This window comes from Somniosus microcephalus, chromosome 32, assembly GCF_052327205.1.
Source record: "Somniosus microcephalus isolate GS21.2 chromosome 32, FLI_Smic_1.0, whole genome shotgun sequence".
NCBI lineage: Eukaryota > Metazoa > Chordata > Chondrichthyes > Squaliformes > Somniosidae > Somniosus > Somniosus microcephalus.
In genome coordinates, this window is record NC_141018.1 from 33,966,446 (window position 1) to 33,992,844 (window position 26,399).

Genomic DNA, 26,399 nt, shown 5'->3' on the forward strand with positions numbered 1-26,399 from the left:
GTGGTTGAGGCGAATGTTTAGATGCAGTTAAGGGCGGCTAGACAAGCATCTGAGGGAGAAGGGAATAGAGGGCGATGCTGATAGAGTTTAGATGAGGAAAGACGGGCGGAGGCTCGAGTGGAGCATAAACGCCAGCATGGATTGGTTGGGCCGAATGGCCTGTTTCTGGTGCCATATATCCTATATAAAGTACCTGAAAGAAAACAATTTGCAAGGCTACGGGGAAAGAGCGGGGGAGTGGGACTAGCTGAAGTGCTCTCACAGAGAGCCGGCACGGGGCTCGACGGGCCGAATGGCCGCCTTCCGTGCTGTAACCATTCTCTGATTCTATGTTAACACAGACTCATTTTTTGAGACAGGCATGTCTGCCCGGCAGTGAGCAGTGACAGGAGGCGAAAGTTGGCGGCGTGGGGGTGGGAAATACTGTACCTTGGTTTTCCACATTGTTGGGAGTGTCTGAAAATTCGCGCGCGCGAGAGGGATTGACTTTGATACGGACCGCCGCGGCGTCGCAATCTCTGTTCCCCCCCTCGGGCTTTTTTTCCAAAACATTTCTTTTTTGTCAAGGTCGGGCTGCGTGTTTGGAATGGAAACAGAAGAACTGGAATGGACTGGAAAAGCAGAAGCAATTACTGTCGATGGGGGGTTCGTTAAAGAGAGACTGCGGCCACAGTGAGGAGCATTCTGCGACACTGCGCCGGAGCTGCACTGCACGAGCTCCCCGGTGAAAACCTGGCGTGTACTATCTCACTGTGCCGCTGCTTCACATCCACGACCCTTGCTGCCCCCCACCCCCCCACAGAATAAGGCGATGTAAGGTTTAAACTTTGCTTGCGCATTGCTGGAACTATTTGCAATCCCACAGAACCACTCTCTTTTTACTAACATCCGACAAGGAACAGGAGGAGGCCATTCAGCCCCTCGAGCCTGTTCTCGCCCATTCAATGAGATCGCGGCTGATCTGTGACCTAACTCCATCTACCCCGCCTTTGCCCCATATCCCTTAACACATTTGGTTAACAGAAATCTATCAATCTCAGATTTAAAATTAACAATTGACCCAGCATCAATTGTCGTTTGCAGAAGAGAGTTCCAATCTTCTACCACCCTTTGTGTGTAGAAGTGTTTCCTAATTTCACTCCTGAAAGGTCTGGCTCTAATTTTTAGACGATGCCCCTAGTCCTAGAATCCCCAACCAGCGGAAATAGGGTAGAGAGAGAAACTATCTGTTCCTCTTAACATCCTTAAAACTTCGATCAAATCACCCTTAGCCTTCTAAAATTCCAGGGAATACAATCCTAGTTTGTGCCATCGCGCCTCGTAATTTAACCCTTGGAGCCCAGGTATCAGAATACGCTGCACTCCCTCCAAGAAGGGGCTGAAGCGCATCAACATCAAGCCAGGGTTCCTGCTCCTGATCGCAGCAACGTGTGGTATGAGTGGATTGTGAGTGAGGACATGATCAGTCTCACCTATGATGTCTGTCCCTTCCCTCTTTCCGCGCCCCCCCCCCCCCCCCCCCCCCCCCCCCCCCCCAACAACCCCACCCCCACTGCCTGCTGTCACAATCGTCTAGCTTCGTAAGTCTCGTGTGGGATCCAAACCCGCACTAGATTCTGGGCTCAAGCAAAGGTTGTCAGGAATCGTGGTCCCTCGATTCAAAGCACGCTGAGATAATGACCAGCCCTTTTCCGCATTCACTTTCGGAAATCTTTTGAGTGTTAGGACACAAGTCGGGGAAGTATATTCTACATACGATACTATAAATTACTAAAGGCAAAATGCCTTAAATTCATGGTTTAAGACGGGGCTGATGTGTTATCCCACTACGGAAACTTGAGCCCATAATCCAGGCTGACACTCCAGGGCAGTACTGAGGGAGCGCCGCACTGTCGGAGGGGCATTACTGAGGGAGTGCCGCACTGTTAGAGGGGCAGTACTGGGGGAGAGCTGAACTGTCGGAGGGCATGTACTGAGGGAGAGCTGCACTGTCGGAGGGCAGTACTGAGGGAGCGCTGCACTGTCGGAGGGGCAGTACTGAGGGAGCGCTGCACTGTCGGAGGGGCAGTACTGAGGGGCGCCGCGACTGTCGGAGGGGCATTACTTGAGGGAGTGCCGCACTGTTAGAGGGCAGTACTGGGGGAGAGCTGAACTGTCGGAGGGGCAGTACTGAGGGAGAGCCGCACTGTCGGAGGGGCAGTACTGAGGGAGCGCCGCTCTGTCGGAGGGGCAGTACTGAGGAGCGCGCACTGTCGGGGGCAGTACTGGGGAGCGCCGCACTGTCGGAGGGCAGTACTGGGGGAGCGCCGCACTGTCGGAGGGGCAGTACTGGGGGAGCGCGCACTGTCGGAGGGGCAGTACTGGAGGGAGTGGCCGCACTGTCGGAGGGGCAGTACTGAGGGAGTGCCGCACTGTCGGAGGTGCCGTCTTTCGGATGAGATGTTAAACCGAGGCCCCGCCTGCTCTCTCATGTGGATGTAAAAGATCCCATGGCACTATTTTGAAGAAGTAGGGGAGTTCTCCCCGGTGTCCAGGGGCCAATATTTATCCCTCAACCAACATCACTAAAACAGATGATCTGGTCATTATCACACTTTTTTAATGATCTGGAACGCGCTGCCTTGAAAGGGCGGTGGAAGCAGATTCAATGGTAACTTTCAAAGGGGAATTGGATAAATACTTGAAGGGCAAAAATTTGCAGGGAGAGCAGGGGGGGAGCGGGTCTAATTGGATCGCTCTTTCAAAGAGCCGGCACAGCCACGATGGGCCGAATGGCCTCCTCCTGTGCTGTGTGACTCTATTCTTTATTTCTCTCTCATCCCTCTGGAGTTAGTGTCGTCGCCTGGGCTGTGAAGTTTAGCGGAGGGGGGTGAGCGGGGGACGGACTCCTCTCGCCCCTCTTCCCCCCCCCCGCGTTGTGCTGCACGGTTTTAGCATTTTGAAAGAGACAAGTTGAGAAAATGAGTGTGGAGGCGGAAGAGCCAGACAGTAAGAATCATCGAACTTTGAAAATGCTTTGCACTGAGACCTAAATGCTTCCCTTTATTAAAACGTCAGTTTATGATTAATAACCTTATTAACATTAATATTTTATTCCAATAGTTTACGCGTCTGTCTCTGCAGCACCGCAGTGATAAATATTGCAAAGCTTGGGCTGAATCATGTTTTTTTTTTTCCCCTCCCTTAAAATCCCAAACACGGCAGAATTGGGTGGCCTGGCAGCCGGTGACGCGCTCCCAGCAGCAGAGTGCTCAGTGGGAGCACGGCTGAGGGGGGTCGGGCTACAACAACAATCATGTGCATTTGTATAGCGCCTTCACCCTCGTACAATGCCCCCAAGGCGCTTCACGGGCGCGCTATCGGGTCACAAATGTGACGCCGAGTCACACAAGGAGATATTAGGACGGGGAAGGTGGGGGGGGGGAGGTTTTAAGCAACGTCTTAGCGGAGGCGGAGAGGTTTAGGGGCGGGTGAAATCAAAAACAGACAATGCTGGAAATACTCAGCAGGCCAGGCAGCATCCGTGGAGAGAGAAACAGAGTTAACGTTTCTCCCTCAGTACTGCCCCTCCGACAGTGCGGTGCTCCCTCAGTACTGCCCCTCCGACAGTGCGGTGCTCCCTCAGTACTGCCCCTCCGACAGTGCGGTGCTCCCTCAGTACTGCCCCTCCGACAGTGCGGCGCTCCCTCAGTACTGCCCCTCCGACAGTGCGGCGCTCCCTCAGTACTGCCCCTCCGACAGTGCGGCGCTCCCTCAGTGCTGAGTTTTTCCTGCGTTTTCTGTTGTTATTTCAGATTTCCAGCATCCGCAGTATTTTGCTATTGTGTTGTTGTGAGCGGACTCTGGTGTCCTGGCTCCCGCTGCCTATCACTGCCCGGGCGGGAGCGACACGGCGCTAACTCTTCGAAGCTTTCTGCCGGGGTGGGGATTCAGTTTCATCCATCTTCAGGGCTTGTATGGGGCTCGGTGCGGCCAGCAGAGTCGCAAAGTCTGTTCCTGGCCCGGCGTGCGAAACCCCAAGTACTTTACGGGATAATGGCAGCAGTTGCATCTTGTAAGTGGTTCAGCTTAAAGCCTCATGAAAAATGCATGCTCAGCCTCAGGAAAAGTAGCAGGCAATCCGTCTCGTGAGCGCTGCGTGCAGCTCCCAGTTCGATTAAAGTCTAATTAAGTTCCAGGGGCTCCTGGCTCTGTTTGGATATTTCCTCTAATAAACTCGCACTCTTAAGTGACTGTTCCCTCACTGCAGCCGTGCCGGCTCGCTGCCCGAGCCAACTGGTTTGCAAAGCAAAGTACCGACAGTGTCTGATACTTGTTTGATATTGTGTGTGTGTGTCTTTTCTCTGGCTCTGCATCTTTCAGGTTTCGGTTGTTATATTGGCTCCCGGTCCGGCAACACCTCGATTTTAAAAATTCTCAAGCTTGTTCTCAAAAATCCCTCCATGGTCTCGCCCCTCCCTCTCTCTCTAACCTCCTCCAGCCCCCGCAACCCCCATCCACAACCCCCCGAGATCTCAGCGCTCCTCCAATTCTGGCCTCTTGCACATCCCCCGATTTCCTTCCCTCCCTAAACCTCTCCGCCTCTCTCAACAACAACTTGCATTTATATAGCGCCTTTAATGTAGTAAAACATCCCAAGGTGCTGCACAGGAGACACATCCAGACAGTGCGGCGCTCCCTCAGTACTGCCCCTCCGACACTCCCTCAGTACTGCCCCTCCGACACTCCTCCCTCAGTACTGCCCCTCCGACACTCCCTCAGTACTGCCCCTCCGACACTCCCTCAGTACTGCCCCTCCGACACTCCCTCAGTACTGCCCCTCCGACACTCCCTCAGTACTGCCCCTCCGACACTCCCTCAGTACTGCCCCTCCGACACTCCCTCAGTACTGCCCCTCCGACACTCCCTCAGTACTGCCCCTCCGACACTCCCTCAGTACTGCCCCTCCGACACTCCCTCAGTACTGCCCCTCCGACACTCCCTCAGTACTGCCCCTCCGACACTCCCTCAGTACTGCCCCTCCGACACTCCCTCAGTACTGCCCCTCCGACACTCCCTCAGTACTGCCCCTCCGACACTCCCTCAGTACTGCCCCTCCGACACTCCCTCAGTACTGCCCCTCCGACACTCCCTCAGTACTGCCCCTCCGACACTCCCTCAGTACTGCCCCTCCGACACTCCCTCAGTACTGCCCCTCCGACACTCCCTCAGTACTGCCCCTCCGACACTCCCTCAGTACTGCCCCTCCGACAATGCGGCGCTCACTCGGTACGGCCCCTCCGACAGTGCGGCGCTCCCTCGGTACTGCCCCTCCGACAGTGCGGCGCTCCCTCGGTACTGCCCCTCCGACACTCCCTCAGTACTGCCCCTCTGACAGTGTAGCGCTCACTCAGTACGGCCCCTCCGACAGTGCGGTGCTCCCTCAGCACTGCACCGGGAGTGTCAGCCTGGATTTTGTGCTCGAGTCTCTGGGACGTGAACCCACGACCTTCTGACCCAGAGGCGAGAGCTCTGCCCACTGAGCCAAAGGGTCACTTTAACCGTAAGCTGCTGCTGGGGATTTGGGGCGGTTCCACTGCACTAGCAGTGGAGACACAGAGAGCGACTTGCGTTTGCAGAGCCTGTGTGTAGTCCGGGGATTCCTGGGTGCTCCTATAGCCTCCCCTTCACAAACCATTGGCTATCTCCTTCGGGACAGTTCATCGGGCACTGGTCACTCTCTGGCAAAGCATCACACCCGATATCCAAACATGAGGGGGTTCTTGTGTGGTGATCAGGAGCTGATGCTTCCCATTCCCTAACTGTAATATCCTTACTGCCTGCTTGGCCAAGATCAGTAAACTCGCCATAGCCCCAGAGTCAAACCTGGGACCTTCCCGGTCGGTTTGTCTGTGTGTCTGTGCATGTGTCTGTCTATCCATGTGTGTGTCTGTGCGTCTGTCTGTCTATCCATGTGTCTGTGCATCTGTCTATCCATGTGTGTGTGTGTGTCCGTGTCAGTGTGTGTCCGTGTCAGTGTGTGTCCGTGTCAGTGTGTGTCTGTGTCAGTGTGTGTCTGTGTGTGTGTGTGTATCTCTGTGGGTGTGTGTCTCTGTCTCTGTGTGTCTGTGTCCATGTTGGTGTGTGTGTGTGTCTGTGTCTCTGTTTGTGTGTTTGTGTGTGTCTGTGTGTGTGTGTCTGTGTGTGTGTGTGTGTGTGTGTGTGTGTGTGTGTGTGTGTGTGTGTGTATGTGTGTCTCTGTGTGTGTGTCTGTGTCTCTGTTTGTGTGTGTCTGTGTGTGTGTGTCTCTGTCTCTGTCACTGTGTGTTTCCTGCACTTTGCTTGCCCCCTGAACCCATACCCCTTAAAGCCTGGAATCTGTACTGAGCCTTTTCTCTCTCTCTCTCTCAAAAAAAATACGGGTTTAATGCTACAGAAAGAAGCTTGCGCATTAAAATAGAGTCAATTAGAGGATAATAACCTGATCCAAAATAAGGCCCACATTACACATCCCAAAGGCTTTCTTTAAAGCGTGTTTGGAATCGATAAAAACAAGTCACCTACTGTAACCATAGAAATTCAGTGACCTTTGCCAAAAAAAAAGTCTTCATTAATGGAACAAGAGAGAACGATAACACAAACAGTAGGTTATCGCTGTGGGGCTCTGGGGGGCCTTGCCCGGAGGGCACAACAAGGAGAAGAACCAATTACTGAGCCCAGCTTCTTACTATCTTGCCAATTCCTCCTCGGCCATGGATCCCTCTCAAAAACTTCCATTTGCAAAGCGTCTGAGACACGTCTGAAAGCACTCCACTTACAGTGAATTACTTTGAAGTTCAGCTGTTATGCGCTCAGCCAGTTTTTCTGTGCACAGAAAATTCCCACAAACAGCAATGGGGATAAATGACCAACTAATCTGGGTTTTATTTCTTTGTGGGGTTGGTTAAGGGAGGAATATTGGCCCAGGGCACCGGGAATAACTCCCCTGCTCTTCTTCAAAATAGTGCCGTGGGATCTTTTACGTCCACCTGCGAGAGCAGACGGGGCCTCGGTTTAACGTCTCATCCGAAAGACGGCACCTCCGCCAGTGCGGCGCTCCCTCAGTACTGCCCCTCCGACAGTGCGGCGCTCCCTCAGTACTGCCCCTCCGCCAGTGCGGCGCTCCCTCAGTACTGCCCCTCCGACAGTGCGGCGCTCCCTCAGTACTGCCCCTCCGACAGTGCGGCGCTCCCTCAGCACTGCCCCTCCGACAGTGCGGCGCTCCCTCAGTACTGCCTCCCCGACAGTGCGGTGCTCCCTCAGTACTGCCCCTCCGATGGTGCTGCGCTCCCTCAGTACTGCCCCTCCGACAGAGCTGTGCTCCCTCAGTACTGCACTGGGAGTATCAGCCTAGAATATGGGCACAAGTCCCTGGAGTGGGTCTTGAACCCACACGTCAAGCCACATGTACACTTTAAAGACATCTTACTGCAATTATATAGGGCCCTGGTGAGACCACACCTGGAGTATTGTGTACAGTTTTGGTCTCCTTACCTAAGGAGTGATATACTTGCCATAGAGGGAGTGCAACGAAGGTTCACCAGACTGGTTCCTGGGATGGGGGGATTGTCCTATGAGGAGAGATTGAGTAGACTAGGCCTATATTCTCTGGAGTTTAGAAGAATGAGAGGTGATCTCATTGAAACATACAAAATTCTTACAGGGCTTGACAGGGTAGATGCAGGGAGGATGTTTTCTCTGGCTGGGGAGTCCAGAACCAGGGGTCACAGTCTCAGAATAAGGGGTCGGCCATTTTGGACCGAGATGAGGAGGAATTTCTTCACTCAGAGGGTGGTGAATCTTTGGAATTCTCTACCCCAGAGGGCTGTGGAGGCTCAGTCGTTGAGTATATTCAAGACAGAGATCGATAGATTTTTGAACATTAAGGGAATCGAGGGATATGGGGATAGTGCAGGAAAGTGGAGATGAGGTACAAGATCAGCCATGATCTCATTGAATGGCGGAGCAGGCTCGAGGGGCTGAACGGCCGACTCCTGCTCCTATTTCTTATGTTCTTATATAATTCATTGTATGGGAAACACTTTGAGATGTTTCTGGAAGATGTGATAAGGTCCTCCATAACTGCACAACTTTCTTGTTAAACTCTGCTCCTCACTTGAGACAGTCAGAAAACATTTTGCTGCAGAACTGGTAAATTATGCATTTGACCATTATTCGAACTTCCTCTTCCACTTCCTCTTCGCTTCCCCCTCCCCAACCTCACCCAACTCATTGGAACCAACCATCAGCAATCCTGCCCAATTCTTGCCTCATCTCATCTTCTTGCTTTGTATGAGTTGCGATTGGCCCGCAGATCAAAGCCACCTTCAAGCTGAACTTGGCCAGTGTTGGGGGGTTGGGCCCAGGTTGGGGCATCCCACTGTTTGAACACGGGCTGGCGTTGCTCAAAATTGGCAGAGTTGGAGCCTTTTCAGGAATGTCCAGTGTCCTACAATCGTGTCCAAAAATGGTCACGCAAGACTGGCACTCAATCACTTGGGGTCAGTCTGAGACCTGTACCAGAAACCTCTTCACCCAGAGAGTGGCGAGAATGTGGAACTCGCTATCACAGGGAGTGGTTGAGGTGAATAGCGTAGATGCATTTAAGGGGAAGCTGGATAAACGTACGCGTCCTATTTTCAGCCTTCTGGCCATGGTTTAGACAACACTGAGGCCAAGTCACTGTTTACAATGATAATCCCTTTTAGTATGTCTCAGATTTAATTGACGTAAATAGTTATATTTGAGGTCAAATTAATTTGTCTTTTGGAATGTGAGAGCGATGCTTGGAAAAGAACAGAACTGGAAAAAGGGAGGTGACCATATATAGTGAATATACTTCAGATAACAGAGCTAATCCTCACCACGCACACTGACACACGCACACTGACACACACGCACACTGACACACACGCACACTGACACACACGCACACTGACACACACGCACACTGACACACGCACACTGACACACACGCACACTGACACACACGCACACTGACACACACGCACACTGACACACACGCACACTGACACACACGCACACGCACAGTGACACACGCACACTGACACACACGCACAGTGACACACACGCACACTGACACACACGCACACTGACACACGCACACTGACACACACGCACACTGACACACGCACACTGACACACACGCACACTGACACACGCACACGCACACTGACACACACGCACTGACACACGCACACTGACACACGCACACTGACACGCAGACACACGCACGCAGACACACGCACGCAGACACACGCACGCAGACACACGCACGCAGACACACGCACGCAGACACACGCACGCACAGACACACGCACAGACACACGCACAGACACACGCACAGACACACGCACAGACACACGCACAGACACACGCACAGACACACGCACAGACACACACACACACACACAGACACACACACTGACACACACACAGACACACACACACAGACACACACACACAGACACACACACACAGACACACACACACAGACACAGACACACACACAGACACACACACAGACAGACACACTCCCTGACACACACGCACACTTGCTTGAAGGATTGATGAGCTGTTTTGCCGATCACACTGCCCCCATCCGAATGCTTCTGTCTGACGGGCCGGTTTCCTCTGTGGCCCAAATGTCAGGAATGCCTTCGGGGCATTTTCTGCGAGTCAGAGATTCCAGGCTCCGTTTGTTCAGCCAGACCTGGCACAGCTGACAAGAATTTCCTGAAACGCTCCCAGCGAGGAAACGTCTCCAGGTCCTGCATATAAAAGCATTAAGAGGCCGAGCGGCTCCGCAGAGTGTCCCCGTCTGCATCTGTGACCGTCACTCCCAGGACTCGACCCCCTTCACTTAGACCTGCAGCAGGGGCTGCCCCCGCCATGGACACTGGAGACAGCACAACCTGGGCAACACGCCGTGATAAATACCAGGCTCAGCTTCCGCCTCCTGATTAGACATCCTCATCAGAAAAGATCCCGCAGGATTTCATTTATCGTATGAGCTTGCAAGGCCAAGTTGCGTTACAGATTAATAAAGGTGTCGATATTTACGCCAGATAAACCCCTTTATATAGTTCTGTCTCTTGCTTTATTAGGTGTCAGAAGGTCGAGGGTTTTAGTCCCAGTCTAGGGACGTGAGCACTAAATCCAGGCTGATGCTCCCAGTGCAGTGCTGAGGGAGTGCTGCACTGTCGGAGGTGCCGGCTAAACGTTAAACTGAGGCCCCGTCAGGTGGATGTAAAAGATCCCATGGCTCTATTTCGAAGAAGAAGCAAGGGGAGTTCTCCCCGGTGCCCTGGGGCCAATATTTATCCCTCAATCACTAAAATCAGATTATCTGGTCATTATCACATTGCTGTTTGTGGGAGCTTGCTGTGCACAAATTGGCTGCCGCGTTTCCCACTTTACAACAGTGACTACACTTCAAAAAGTACTTCATTGGCTGTAAAGCGCTTTGGGATGTCCTGAGATCGTGAAAGGCGCTATAGAAATGCAAGTTCTTGAATGCAAGTTTCATCCCTCGTGAGGGTGTTCAATAAAAGTCCGGGTGACTCCATCTGCTCAGTACTGACCCTCCGACAGTGCAGCACTCCCTCAGTACTGCCCCTCCGACAGTGCAGCGCTCCCTCAGTACTGACCTTCCGACAGTGCAGCGCTCCCTCAGTACTGCCCCTCTGACAGTGCGGCACTCCCTCAGTACTACCCCTCCGACAGTGCAGCGCTCCCTCAGTACTGCCCCTCTGACAGTGCGGCACTCCCTCAGTACTGACCCTCCGACAGTGCAGCGCTCCCTCAGCACTGCCCCTCTGACAGTGCGGCACTCCCTCAGTACTGCCCCTCCGACAGTGCAGCGCGCTCTCAGTACTGCCTAGATTATGTGCTCGGGACCTGGAGTTGGGGCTCGAACCCACAACCTCTGAGTGCCACCAATGAGCCAAGCAAACACACAGACAAAACTGAGCATTAAATCAACTCTACAATTTCCATAGTGTGAGAATTTCAGGAAAGATAAAGTTTTAATAAGGTCAAGAAAGGTGCATCATGTTTGATGTGTATAGTAGCCTATTAAATGTCATAATTCTCATTATAATATTGGCTATATCAATCTGCTCGCAGTGAAACCTTGCGAAAGGAGCAGTGAACTGATACATATTTAATATGTCTGAAAGTATCTTTTCTTCAGTCGTGGGTATATGCATTTTGGCTTGTTATTATCATAGAATGATACAGCACAGAAGGAGGCCATTCGGCCCATTGTGCCCGTGCCGGCTCTTTGAAAGAGCGATCCCATTTGTTCCACTAGCCCCTGCTCTTTCCCCGTAGCCCTGCAAATTTTTCCCCTTTCCCCTTATCCAATTCCCTTTTGAAATTTACTATTGAATCTGCTTCCACCGCCCTTTCAGGCAGCGCATTCCAGATCACAACATCAAAAAAATTCTCCTCATCTCCCCTCTGATTTTTGCCAGATATATCTACTTCATAATGTAACGGGTTGGGTAGATTTTGTGGAAAAGGTCTTTTGTGGGTTTATGTGGAGTCTCAAACATGTAAGATTCTGAGGGGGATTGACAGGGTAGATGCTGAGAGGCTGTTTCCCCCTGGCTGGGGAGTCTAGAACCAGGGGTCACAGTCTCAGGATAAGGGGTCGGCCATTTAAGACTGAGATGAGGAGGAATTTCTTCACTCAGAGGGTTGTGAATCTTTGGAATTCTCTGCCCCAGAGGGCTGTGGATGCTGATTCTTCGAGTATATTCAAGGCTGAGATCGATAGATTTTTGGACTCTAGGGGAATCGAGGGATATGGAGTTGAGATCGAAGATCAGCCATGATCTTACTGAATGGCGGAGCAGGCTCGAGGGGCCGTCTCCTGCCCGAATTCTTATGTTCTCTCAGAAACAGTTGGAGCCCATGTGTGCAGAACGAGGACAAGGGGATACTGTCCATTCACTGGACTTTGCCTTAACGAGCCGATTCTGTTCTGAAGTGAGACTCACAGATGGACTTTCCCCTTGACTCCTGAAGCCTCAGCCTCCCTCATGACTTAGTGTATCTCTGCACCTCCTGGTTATGTGACCCATGAGCCAACCAGGAGAGCCCCAGGGTCAATCCACTGAGCTTAACCAGAGCAACAGTTGTCTACAGTCGAACTGGACCATGGTTCCGGCTACTGATTGCTGTTCATTAACTCCTTCTAGGAAGTGTGGGAATTGGGTGAGGATGTAATGGGTTGGGTAGCAGACAGGAAGAAAGACTTGCATTTCTATAGCGCCTTTCACGACCACAGGACATCCCAAAGCGCTTTACAACCAATGAGGTATATTTGAAGTGTAGTCACTGTTGTAATGTGGGAAACGCAGCCGCCAATTTGTGCACAGCAAGCTCCCACAAACAACAATGTGATTATCTGGTCATTAATAATGTTGGTTGAGGGATAAATATTGGCCAGGACACCGGGGATAACGCCCCTGCTCTTCTTAGAAATAGTGGCCGTGGGATCTTTAACGTCCACCTGAGAGAGCAGACGTGGCCTCGGTTTAACGTCTCATCCGAAAGACGGCACCCCCGACAGTGCAGCACTCCCTCAGCACTGCACTGGGAGTGTCAGCCTAGATATTTGCGCTTGTATCTCTGGAGTGGGGACTTGAACCCACGACCTTCTGACTCCGAGGTGGAGAGTGCTGCCCACTGAGCCACGGCCGACCCTGTCCAGACTCGCTCACGGGGAACCCAAACACCAGCGAGAGTCAACAGCCACGGGAGGAGGCCACGCGATAGAGACTTGTTCAAGTTCAGCATTGTGGGTGTACCTACACCATATGGACTGCAGCGGTTCAAGAAGGCGGTTCACCACCATCTTCTCGAGGGCAATTAGGGATGGGCACTAAATGCAGGCCTAGCCAGCGAGCGACGCCCACATCCCATCAATGAATAAAAAAAAAGTAAAAGGCCATCTTTAGAGATCCTGGCTTAACTGGAGGATTTATTAGAAAAGGCAGCACCCTTAGCAACAAGAGCTCCCAGACTGTGGTGAATGCTGCTTTATTTGGACAGGATCTTTAATCACGCTCGTAAATAACACACTGTATCCTGAACTTTGTTTTCAGATGCCCGAGAGGAGTAAGAATATTTTTGAAAGCCTTGTTGAAATGAAAAGGAAATAATTGGCTTCAAGATTGACTTGGACTCCCGTTGAGATTGGTTGCTCGAGGGAAGAGCCAAGGTCCATTCGCACCAAGTTTGAAATGAGGTGGCGAGGTCATTCAAGTAGTAGTCGGTCAGGTGACATCAAGCTTGGATTTTAAGAGCCTGTAGATTTTAAGGTGAGGGGAGACTGAGGGAGGTGGGCTTCATTCACAAGAGCGTCCAGAACCAGGGATCACAGTCTAAGGATTAGGGGTAAGCCATTTAGGACTGAGATGAGGAGGAATTTCTTCACCCAGAGTGGTGAACCTGTGGAATTCTCTACCACAGAAGGCCGTAGAGGCCAATTCATTAAATATATTCAAGAAGCAGTTAGATATATTTCTTAAGGCTAAAGGGATCAAGGGATATGGGGAGAAGGCAGGGACAGGGCACTGAATTTGGATGATCAGCCATGATCTCATTGAATGGCGGAGCAGGCTTGAGGGGCCGAATGGCCTACTCCTGCTCCTATCTTCTATGTTTCTATGTTTCCTTTGCGTATAGAAGATTAAGAGGCGATCTAATTGAGGTGTTTAAGATAATTGAAGAAGTTGATATTGTAGATAGAGAGAAACTATTTCCTCTGGTGGAGGGAGTCCAGAACAAGGAGCTATAACCTTAAAGTTAGAGCTGGGTCGTTCAGGGGTGGTCCCCTTATTTAAGGAAGGATATACTTGCATTGGAGGCAGTTCAGAAACGATTCACGAGGTTGATTCCTGAGATGAGGGGGTTGACTTATGAGGAAAGGTTGAGCAGGCTGGGCCTATACTCATTGGAGTTTAGAAGAATGAGAGGTGATCATCTTGAAACATAAGATTCTGAGGGGGATTGACAGGGTAGATACTGAGAGGATGTTTCCCCTCGTGGGGAAATCTAGAACTCGGGGGCATAGTTTCAGAATAAAGGGACGTCCTTTTAGAACTGAGATGAGGAGGAATTTCTTCTCTCAGAGGGTCGTAAATCTGTGGAATTCTCTGCCCCAGAGAGCCGTGGAGGCTGGGTCATTAAATACATTTAAGGTGGAGATAGACAGATTTTTGCAAGATAAGGGAGTGAAGGGTTATGGGGAGCGGGCGGGGAAGTGGCTTTGAGCCCAAGATCAGCCATGATCTTATTGAATGGCGGAGCAGGCTCGAGGGGCCAAGTGGCCGCCTCCTGCTCCTATTTCTTATGTTCTTTTGTCAGGAAGCACTTCTTCACACAAAGGGTAGTGGAAATCTGCAACCCCCTCCCCCAAGAAGCTGTTGAGGCCGGGGGGTCAATTGAAATTGTCTACAGTTTTTAAGGTCTTGGGAAAGGATGAGGTAGAGGAGGAGATGGTGCCATGAGTCGTGATTTCAATACAGTGAGGATGGAGAGAGGAGGATGGATCGAAGGGTGGGAAGTTCAGAGAATCAGAACCCGTAGGCGCGTCGATAAAAAAGGAGAGAGAGGAAACACAGTAAAGGAGAGAGGATAAATGCTCCCACTTAACAAATTGAATTGTAACTAGTGCCATCTTTTGGATGAGACCTTTAAACGGAGGCTCCGTCTGCCAGTTCAGACGGGAGTTAAAAGATCCCATGGCACTATTTCGAAGAAGAGCAGGGGAGTTCTCTCCGGTGCCCTGGTCAATACTCCCCCATCAACCAACACCACTAAACCGGCCATTCATTCGTTGTTTCAGGGATCTTGCTGTGCGCAAATTTGGCTGCTGTGCTGCCATAACAACAGGGACTGCCCTTCAAAGGTTCATTGACTGTGAGGTGGGACGGCCCAAGGACGTGACTCACGGCACCGTCTCCTATTCTAACTCATCCTTTCGCAAGGCCTCAATAACCTCATCTCCCTCAGTCTTCAAGATTGAGAGTCAGCCCTCGCTCAGTGGGCAGCACTCTCTCTGGCCTCTGAGTCAGAAGGTTGTGGGTTCAAGTCCCACTCCAGAGACTTGAGCACAAAAATCTAGGCTGACACTCCCAATGCAGCGCTGAGGGAGTGCTGCACTGTCGGAGGTGCCGTCTTTCGGATGAGACGTTAAACCGAGGCCCCATCTGCCCTCTCAGCCGGATGTAAAAGATCCCACGGCCACTATTTCGAAGAAGAGCAGGGGAGTTCTCCCTGGTGTCCTGGGGCCAATATTTATCCTTCAATCAACATCATATAAACAGATTATCTGGTCATTATCACATTGCTGTTTGTGGGAGCTTGCTGTGCGCCAATTGGCTGCCGCGTTTCCTACATGACAACAGTGACTCCACTTCAAAAGTACTTCATTGGCTGTAAAGCACTTTGGGACGTCCGGTGGCCGTGAAAGGCGCTGGAGAAATGCAAGTCTTTTTTTCCTTTCTCCCTTACTTTGTGACCCAGTGGTGCATCCAGCAGATGCCAGCCCTGCCTGTTATTTGAAGCTGGTTGTGTTGTCATACCCCAGCCTGTCACTTCCTGGGGAAGGAAGCGGTGCTTTCTGTGAGAGCAGATAGCTGGGACCGGACAATGCACTGAAGAATGCGGGTCACAAGCGACTGACAACTTCCAGAAAATAGAGAGAGAGCGGCCCTGGCCTGCATTAAGTTAACAATTTCTTAAATCCATTTTTACTGTCAAGAGATAGTCACTCGTTGTGGGGCTAAACACTGACGGCCACTTAAAGGGGCCCTCACATTGGCAGAGTGTGACAGGAAGCTGGTACTCACGGTATAACAACAGCGATAACCTGCATTTATATAGCACCTTTAACGCAATAAAACATCCCAAGGCGCTTCACAGGAGCGAAATATTCCCTTGAGTATAGAAAATTAAGGGGTGATCTAATTGGGGTGTTTAAATTGATTAAAGGATTTGATGGGGTAGAGAGAGCGAGAGAAACTATTTCCTCTGGTGGGGGGGGGGGGGGGGGGGGGGGGGGGAGTCCAGAACAACGGGAGCAGAACCTTAAAATTAGAGCCAGGCCGTTCAGGGGTGATGTCAGGAAGCACTTCTTCACACAAAGGGTAGCAGAAATCTGGAACTCTCTCCCCCAAAATGTTGTTGAGGCCGGGGGTCAATTGTAAATTTCAGAACTGAGATTGATAGATTTTTTGGGGGGTAAGGGTATTAAGGGTTACGGAACCAAGACAGGTAGATGGAGTTAAGATACAGATCAGCCATGATCTAATTGAATGGTGGAACAGATTCAAGGGGCTGAATGGCCTCCTCCTGTTCTTATGTATTACATTACATAGAATTTACAGCACAGAAACAGGCCATTCGGCCCAACCAGTCCATGCCGGTGTTTATGCTCCACTCGAGCCTCCTCCCGTCTTTCCTCATCTAACTCTATCAGCGTAACCCTCTATTCCCTTCTCCCTCATGTGCTTATCTAGCCTCCCCTTAAATGCATCTGTACTATTCGCTTCAACCACTCCCTGTGGTAGCGAGTTCCACATTCTCACCACTCTCTGGGTAAAGAAGTTTCTCCTGAATTCCCTATTGGATTTCTTGGTGACTATCTTATATTGATGGCCTCTAGTTATGCTCTTCCCCACAAGTGGAATCACTCTCTCTGTATCCACTCTATCAAAACCTTTCATCATTTTAAAGACCTCTATTAGGTCACCCCTCAGCCTTCTCTTTTCAAGAGAAAAGAGACCCAGCCTGTTCATCCTTTCCTGATAGGTATATCCTTCTATTCCTTTCTCCCTCATGGGTTTATCTAGCTTCCCCTTAAATGCATCTATTGCTATTTACGTTACAGGGCTTATGAGTAAAATAATTGACACCGAGCCACAAAAGGAGATATTAGAACAGGTGACCAAAATCTTGGTCAAAAAGCTTGGTTTGAGGTCAGGGGAAAAAATCCCCATTGTACAGTTCGTCAGGCAATTGGAAAGGAATCAATTTACAAAGATGCCGGGATTTTCTAAGCTCCCATTTCTATATCAGTTGCCCCAGGAAGCTGCCTCTGTAGCAGGCTGATTCCCCGAGAGCAGTGCCCCTTGCCCTGGTTCGACAGGTTAGGCTGTGGTGGAATCCTGCAAGAACCAGGCTGACAGGAGACTGAGATTCGAATGAACCAGCAGCTGCGGGGGGGGGGGGGGGGCAAAATAATTACTGATTCACAATGAAAAAGCTGAATTGAACTCGGGAGGGGTTAAACCTCGGTTAGTGTTGGTGTTCTTGTTGTAACTGTGCTGCTGTGTGCATCTTAACAAAATGTACGGTTTTAGGAAAATTAGAGGCACTGTACTTGGCTCCCATGTAATCCCTGCATCTTCTCTCCTCCCCTGAAGGTGTGCACTCTGTGACAGCTGTGCTGGAATGTGATCCCTCAGGCTCATGGGTGCGTGATAGAATCTTACAGCACAGAAGGAGGCCATTCGGCCCATCGTGCCTGTGCCGGCTCTTTGACAGTGCTCTCCAATTAGTCCCACTGCCCCCTCGCTCTTTCGCCATTCGCCCTGAAAATTTCTCTATATCCGATTCCCTTTTGAAAGTTACTGTCGGATCTGCTTCCGCCGCCCTTTCAGGCAGCGCGTTCCAGATCACAACAACTCGCTGCGTAAAAGAAAAAATGTTTCCTCATGTCGCCTCTGGTTCTTTTTAGGGTGGCGAACCTGTGGAATTCTCTACCACCGAAGGCTGTGGAGGCCCAGTCACTGAATATATTTAAGAAGGAGATAGATAGATTTCTAGACACAAACGGCATCAAGGGGTATGGGGAGAGAGCGAGAATATTGAGATAGAGGATCAGCCATGATCATATTGAATGGCGGAGCAGGCTCGAAGGGCCGAATGGCCGACTCCTGCTCCTATTTATCTATGTTTCTATGTTTTTTCAAATTATCTTAAATCTGTGACCTCTGGTTACTGACCATCCTGCCAGTGAAAACAGTTTCTCCCTCTCTACTCTATCAAAACTCTTCATGATTTTGAACAGCTTCATTTAATCTCCCCTTAACCGTCTCTGCTCCAGGAAGGTGATGCTTGCTGAGCGAGCAGTGAGCACGGTGTTAGTGCCCGGTGCTGCCAAGCTATGCGGTTTCAGCTGCTTAATCTCTGGCGGTGGCCCCCAACACACACCTGGAGGTCTCCAAGCCATTGCCAATTAGCCCTTGACCCGCCCCGATGTGGGAAAGTGGGACGTGTCCCGTGGAGGAGACAGCTCGCACTCCCTTCCGAGCAAGTGTCGGTGTGGGAGTTTGGTTTGGGAGACCCGCGGGCACGGCGATTGATTTCCATGCAGCTCGCGCACGCGGCCGGCCGAAACGCCAGGCGCAGTGCGCGCAAGGACCGAGCCACCGGGGCGGCAACTGAACGGTTGGGTGTTTGACTCCCCTCACCGATTGATTTGCCATTAGCACCGAGGTTCCAGTGATTGATGGTCGCAGGTCACACTGGGTCAGTCTGATGCCGCTGGGATCGTGCATAAAGGTCTCGGGGAGTGACATTTATTGGCACTCAGCACTCACATCCGCTGCCGTGTTACTCAATAGCTCTGATCTCAGACTGTACACCCAGGGCAGGAGCTTCCTGCTTCTCCCTCCCAATAATCAAAAGCAGCCCTTTAACTTCATTACTTCCAATCCCCTTCAGAGGGCCATTTACTTTTTTCCGTTGCCAGTTTGACAAAGGATTAGCACAGCGAACGTCTTGACCCTTACTCTTCCCCGCCAGTGACTGGACCATCTCCAGGTCAGGTACCCCACCTCACTGGGCAGGCACACTTAGTGCGCCTCATCCTAAGAAGCAGTCCTGTTCACCAGAATATTTCTCAGTCGCCGGTTTGTTCCTGTTTGAATGCTGTGGGCTGGGGGTTTGGAGAGGCCGGTTCTGAGTGCTGTTCCCTCACTGCTGGATTCATCCGAAATCACACCAGGAAATAAAAAATCCCATTCAAACCAATATCCTTCAATGTTCCTTAGCTTGCTTCTGACTCGCATTGCTTCCCCCAACTGACCTGTACCCACCAGTACTGTACCCCAGTGTTATACAGTGGCAGACCTGTACCCACCAGTACTGTACCCCAGTGTTATACAGTGACAGACCTGTACCCGCCAGTACTGTACCCCAGTGTTATACAATGACAGACCTGTACCCACCAGTACTGTACCCCAGTGTTATACAGTGACAGACCTGTACCCACCAGTACTGTACCCCAGGGTTATATAGTGACAGACCTGTACTCACCAGTACTGTACCCCAGTGTTATACAATGACAGACCTATACCCACCAGTACTGTACCCCAGTGTTACACAGTGACAGACCTGTACCCACCAGTACTGTACCCCAGTGTTATACAATGACAGACCTGTACCCACCAGTACTGTGCCCCAGTGTTATACAGTGACAGACCTGTACCCACCAGTACTGTACCCCAGTGTTATACAGTGACAGACCTGTAGCCACCAGTACTATACCCCAGTGTTATACAGTGACAGACCTGTACCCACCAGTACTGTACCCCAGTGTTATACTGTGACAGACTTGTACCCACCAGTACTGTACCCCAGTGTTAGTGACAGACCTGTACCCACCAGTACTGTACCCGTGTTATACAGTGATAGACCTGTACCCACCAGTACTGTACCCCAGTGTTATAGTGACAGACCTGTACCCACCAGTACTGTACTCGTGTTATACAGCGACAGACCTGTACCCACCAGTACTGTACCCGTGTTATACAGTGATAGACCTGTACCCACCAGTACTGTACCCCAGTGTTATACAGTGACAGACCTGTACCCACCAGTACTGTACCCCAGTGTTATACAGTGACAGACCTGTACCCACCAGTACTGTACCCGTGTTATACAGTGATAGACCTGTACCCACCAGTACTGTACCCCAGTGTTATACAGTGATAGACCTGTACCCACCAGTACTGTACCCCAGTGTTATACAGTGACAGACCTGTACCCACCAGTACTGTACCCCAGTGTTATACAGTGACAGACCTGTACTCCATATCCGGGAGGGTTATTGGTGTCCGTGGAACTGCACCCCAACATGAACCAGTTCTGTCGGGGGGGTGGGGTGGGGGTGGGGTCCCCCTCCAACGAACATAGCTGAAAGTTTTGAGACGTTTTTGAAATGTACAGGAATCATTCAGGATGAAGAGAGACTTGGGAAAGTGGGACTCTTCTCATTAGGAAAGAGTAGATCTAGAAGGCCCACCACCACCTTCTTGGGGGCAATTAGGGATGGGCAATAAATGCTGGCCTTGCCAGCAACGTTCATAGCCCGAGAATGATTTTTTTTTTTTTTTTTTTTTTAAAAAGATGTTCAAAGTTAGGAGAGGTTTTGATAAAGAAAACTATTTCCACTGCTCGGTGAGTTGATAACTAGAGGGATTAAATTTCAAGATCATTATTAGAGGAACGAAGGGAGATATCGTTAGGACATGAAATGCCCCATTAGATGGTGAAAGAATCCATAACTGGGTTCAGGTCCCACTCCAGGGACTTGAGTGCAAAAATCTAGGCTGACGCTCCCAGTGCAGTGCTGAGGGAGTGCTACACTGTCAGAGGTGCCGTCTTTCGGATGAGACGTTAAACCGAGGCTCCGTCTGCTCTCTCAGGCGGACGTAAAAGATCCCGCGGCACTATTTTGAAGAAGAGCAGGGGAGTTCTCCCCGGTGTCCTGGGGCCAATATTTATCCCTCAATCAACATCACTAAAAAACAGATGATCTGGCCATTATCACATTGCTGTCTGTGCACAAATTGGCTGCCTCGTTTCCTAAATTACAACAGTGATTACACTTCACAAAGTACTTCATTGGCTGTGGAGCGCTTTGGGACGTCCGGTGGTCGTGAAAGGCGCTATAGAAATGCAAGTCTTTCTTTCTATAATCGTGAAGAAAAATGTAAACAGGCTTGGGGAAAGTGAGGGACACGGACTAAAGTTGATAGCTCTGTGAGCGAGCCAGCCGGCACAGGCCTGATGGGCTGAATGGCCTCCGTCCGCGTTGTAACATTCAGTGCTTCTCCATTTTTAACCGTGTGCTCTTTTCTGCAGGAGTAACCAGGGCTTCATGCACATGAAACTCACCCGAACCAAAGAGAGCAAATACGTCCTGGGTCTGAACAGTCCGCCGTTCGACAGTGTGCCGGAGATCATCCATTACTACACCAGCCGCAAGCTGCCCATCAAAGGAGCTGAGCACATGTCCCTCCTGTACCCAGTGGCTATCAGAACGCTATAGCAACGGGAGCTCATCTGAGCACGTCCCACAGACCAGACTTGTACACAGACTTTCTTTTTTTATAGACGCACTCACTCACACAGAAGCTGTCCAGAGAAGGCAACCTTTGACCTTCAGCCAATGGCACTCCACATGCATGCAGAGAGTGACCAGAGGGACTGGCTTCAGCGTTTGGCCCCACGGACATCCCACCAGCCCAACACCGACTGCGCCCATCCGTGAGACCGCTGATCACCGCAAACTCGAGGCCATGGTTCCCCACCGGAGTTCGGCCAACAACTTGCCGATTTATGAATGCTGAAACGTCTTGGAAATGTAGAGTGTTGTAGGAATCTTTACCTAATGTATATTTAGGGAGAGTTTTTTCCAGTTAATTTTTGAGGCCGATTTGGGGCTTGGAGGGCCTGTATCCGACCTCAAAGCTCCTCTTGGGTGTGAGGGCACCAAACTGCCCCTAATATTGTACTAAATTAACAAGCTGACAGGCCACAAGATGACTAGGGTGGGAAATACGAAAAGGGCACACTGGTGCACTAGGAGGCGATCTTCTGAGGATGTGCTAAGCATCATTGTGGGCAATGTACAGGGAGCTTTACTCTGTATCTAACCCGTGCTGTACCTGCCCTGGGAGTGTTTGATGGGGACAGTGTAGATGGAGCTTTACTCTGTATCTAACCCGTGCTGTACCTGCCCTGGGAGTGTTTGATGGGACAGTGTAGAGGGAGCTTTACTCTGTATCTAACCCGTGCTGTACCTGCCCTGGGTGTGTTTGATGGGACAGTGTAGAGGGAGCTTTACTCTGTATCTAACCCGTGTTGTACCTGCCCTGGGTGTGTTTGATGGGACAGTGTAGAGGGAGCTTTACTCTGTATCTAACCCGTGCTGTACCTGCCCTGGGAGTGTTTGATGGGACAGTGTAGAGGGAGCTTTACTCTGTATCTAACCCATGCTGTACCTGCCCTGGGAGTGTTTGATGGGACAGTGTAGAGGGAGCTTTACTCTGTATCTAACCCGTGCTGTACCTGCCCTGGGAGTGTTTGATGGGACACTGGGTGCCTGAAATGGGGAAAGTTACCTTCTCCAGCACTAACCTCTCTCACCTTGAAGAACACAAATGGAAAATAAATAGTGACCATGGAGCTGTTTGAAATGTGACCTCGTCCTTCACAGTCAGATTCCTGTATCCATGTGCTAAACACCATCTAGTATTGAAAAAAGCGACACAATTTCACCCCTCACATTTAATCAGAGCAGGAATGTGAAGGGTTCTGGTACGTTTGGGGAACAGAGACTGCTTTTCAGAAAGCCCAACGTTGAGTTAGAGTCTCGGAGATCATGCAGAACAGGTTCAGCTAAAGGGGCATTGAATCAGCGTAGAAATCACTGATGGTAATATCAGTAGATGCGCCCAGTACTCTCTGCACTAATTTAGTGGAGGCGTATATTTTAAATGGGGGACACGGGGTGTCTCACTAACACACTTAGTCTTTGTTTGGCAAAATCATCAACAGTCATTTCTACATTTTCCAACTCCCGCCGTGTTTTAGTACTGTGCAAGTTGCACGTGTCCTTTTATGATTTAGGGCCTGTTTGCACACTCCTTTCAGTAAAGAAATTCCTTTTCAAGTTACAACATATTACAAAGTATTTACAGCACAGAAACAGGCCATTCGGCCCAACCAGTCCATGCCGGTGTTTATGCTCCACTCGATCCTCCTCCCGTCTTTCCTCATCTAACTCTATCAGCGTAACCCTCTATTCCCTTCTCCCTCATGTGTTTTTCTAGCCTCCCCTTAAATGCCTCTGTACTATTCGCTTCAACCACTCCCTGTGGCAGCGAGTTCCACATTCTCACCACTCTGGGGAAAGAAGTTTCTCCTGAATTCCTTATTGGATTTATTAGTGACTATTTTATATTTATGGTTGCTAGTTCTGGTCTCCCACAAGTAGAAACATCTTCTCTACGTCTACCCTATCGAACCCTTTCATAATTGTGAAGGCCTCTATCAGGTCGCCCTCTCGGCCTTCTCTTTTCTAGAGAAAAGAGCCCCGGCCTTTTTCCTCTTCAGTTCAGTAACAGGCAACACTGGAACACACAGAGGGTCAGACAACAATAGGTGAAGTCCTTCGGGTGAAACGCTGCAACAGCACAGTTTTGAAGGGTAGTTAGTTCAGACCTCCGCGGTTTGGGTACGGTAGTGTCGTGGCTATGTTACTGGACTAGTAATCCAGTGGCCTGAGCCAATAACCCAGAGAACGGGAGCTCAAATCCCATCATGGGCAGTTTGAGAATTTGAATTCAGTTTTAATAAAAATCCAGGAATAAAAAGCTGGTGTCGGTAAAAGTGACCATGAAGCTGTCGGATTGTCGTAAACACCCAACTGGTTCACCAATGTCCCTTTAGGGAAGGGAAACCTGCCGTATTTACCCGGTCTGGGCCTGTATGTGACTCCAGACCCACACCAACGTGGTTGACTCTTAACTACCCTCAGAGGTGGTGTGTGAGCCACTCAGTTTTATCAAATCGTTATTGGGCAACTTGGGTTGGGTAATTAATGCTGAGCTTGTCAGCGTATGTAATGTAAAATAATAGCTGATCAGTCATCTGTCGTCAGGCTTCCTAGTGAGGTCTTGGTACAAAGTCTATGGATTGCATTTTAACCCAGTGGCCTGTTGGACGGAGACAAGCGGTTGTTGTACAGTTACAGACAGGAGGGTCCCCAGGTTGGGACCGTGGAGTGAACCAAGTTGGCCGACCTGAGCTTGAGCCGCAGCTGGGACTCCGCAACTGGCGCCCGCAACGTGGGTTCAAAGAAACGCGACGGACGAGACCACCCGGGGGGTGGGGGGGGGGGCCCTGCTCCTGATCCGGCGGTTCCCACTGGGAAGTGGGGGCGTGCGAATATTGGGAGAGGGGCAAGTTTGGCCCTCAGCTGCCCATAACCCCCCTGCTGCAAAAACGTCCCGTCTGCACTGACGGTCCAGGCTCGCCCCCCCTGAAGGTTGGGCACTTGGGTGAGAAACCAGGGCTCCGTGAAACCGTGTTCCAGCCAGGGTCGGCACTTTCCGAAGAGGAGAGCAAGAAACTGAGAAGGGAAAGGGTGCGGGCAACATCGAGCAATTAGGAAATAGCCCTCGGAGTTAAAGAACTCAATGCTGCTTGAAGCTTCCAAAATGGCGCCACTGGTTCAGGAAGAACGTTGTTTAACGATTCCTCGAAATGGTGAACGACACTGTGTGGAGCCCCTTTTGGTACATGTTATTTATTTAAAAATAGTGACTGATCTGCAGAAAGTGTGGTTTCTGATATGATGTATCTATGAAAATAAAACTTTCGATGCTTGTTTAATATGATCTTGCCTTTTGGTTCCTGGATGTGTTCTGGTCCGGTCACGCGGTGTCGCTGGCTTTGTGTCGAGGACCACAATCCCAAATACCGTCTTTCTCGAGGCCCGCTCTCGGGCATGGTATCTCAGTACGGCCAAACTGTCCCCCAAGATCCATTTTGAAAGCACAGAGTCATGAATTTTATCGTTCATGAAGAAATGACTCATGAAGTAACACTGGGCAGCCAGCTGGTGGCACCGTCCAAGGAGTATAAATACTCGGGCGTGGGCCCAGCTTGCTGAGGATTTTTTGTAACCAGGAACAAGTGATGTAACTAGAATCTCATGGTTGTGAAACAGTTGATTAAATTGATGTAAAAAGACTACTGTCTTTTTACATCACAGCGCGAGACCTTTAGATTGCGACTCATTGAAGAACCGTAAAAGATTTTTCTTTACCCATTTGACGCAGGCTATTGCCTGAGGAAATTGTCGCTTAAGTGGTTCATGGTCTCCGTTCTATTGCAGCTCGGTGTCACAAGGTGAAGACTATTGCCCATTGATGCTGAATAATGGGTAATAGAACTATAGAGTGGCACACAGCAGCGGTACAGCCAATGGTGATTCAGGGCCAGTAACAGGAGTGTAATAAATAGTAGGCCGCAGGCTGTGCTCGGAATGGGAGATAGATCTGGCTGCTTTCAGGGGCTCCCGAATAACGAAAGGAATGTCGACTTAAGCATTTTATTATTTCTGATTTTTTTAATTTTCTGTTTAAAAAAAAATCTTTTAGAGGAACCGGTTAGTCGGCTGACCTCGGGGATGTCCCGAGGAACACAATGGTTGAAGATGAATAGTTAACATAAGGTTACATAAGAAATAGGAGCAGGAATAGGCCACTTGGCCCCTCGAGCCTGCTCTGCCATTCAATAAGATCATGGCTGATCTTGGGCTCAAAGCCACTTCCCTGCCCGCTCCCCATAACCCTTCACTCCCTTATCTTGCAAAAATCTGTCTATCTCCACTTTAAATGTATTTAATGACCCAGCCTCCATGGCTCTCTGGGGCAGAGAATTCCACAGATTTACGACTCTCTGAGAGAAGAAATTCTTCCTCATCTCAGTTCTAAAAGGGCGACCCTTTATTCTGAAACTATGCCCCCGAGTTCTAGATTTCCCCACGAGGGGAAACATCCTCTCAGCATCTACCTTGTCGAGCCCCCTCAGTATCTTATATGTTTCAATAAGATCACCTCTCATTCTTCTAAACTCCAATGAGTATAGGCCCAACCAGCTCAACCTTTCTTCATAAGTCAACCCCTTCATCTCTCAAATTAATGATGGTTTATTGATATGCCAGAGGCGAGAGAATCTTTTGTTCCTGATTGATCATGGCATGGGGAGAACTCCCTGCTCTTCTTCAAATAGTGTTGTGGAATATGTTAGACCCTCTTACGATGTTTTTTTTTTTAAGTGGTGTTAGTTGAGGGATTAATATGGCCTAGGACCTCCCCTACTCTTTGAGAAACAGAAGATAGGAGCAGGAGTAGGCCATTTGGCCCCTCGAGCCTGCTCTGCCATTCAATGCGATCATGGCTGATCATCCAAATTCAGTACCCTGTCCCTGCTTTCTCCCCATACCCCTTGATGGGGGAAAAGTGACAATACACCCACCTGAG

At 50.3% G+C, this 26,399-nt stretch overlaps 1 protein-coding gene across 5 annotated transcripts in view; it reads left to right on the forward strand.

Annotated features, from left to right (window-relative positions):
- shf (Src homology 2 domain containing F) overlaps positions 1–24,749 on the forward strand; it is a 238,133-nt gene extending 213,384 nt beyond the window's left edge. For 3 of the 5 annotated variants that reach the window (XM_085972348.1, XM_085972350.1, XM_085972347.1), the window contains one exon: positions 21,208–24,749. In XM_085972348.1, coding sequence (XP_085828474.1) covers positions 21,208–21,394 — 187 coding nt within the window. In that variant the 3' untranslated portion in view covers positions 21,395–24,749. Of the gene's footprint in view, positions 1–13,154; positions 13,371–21,207 lie in introns of all 5 variants that reach the window. The other 2 variants (XR_015074378.1, XR_015074379.1) reach the window with 2 other exon arrangements.
- The last annotated feature ends 1,650 nt before the right edge of the window (positions 24,750–26,399 follow it).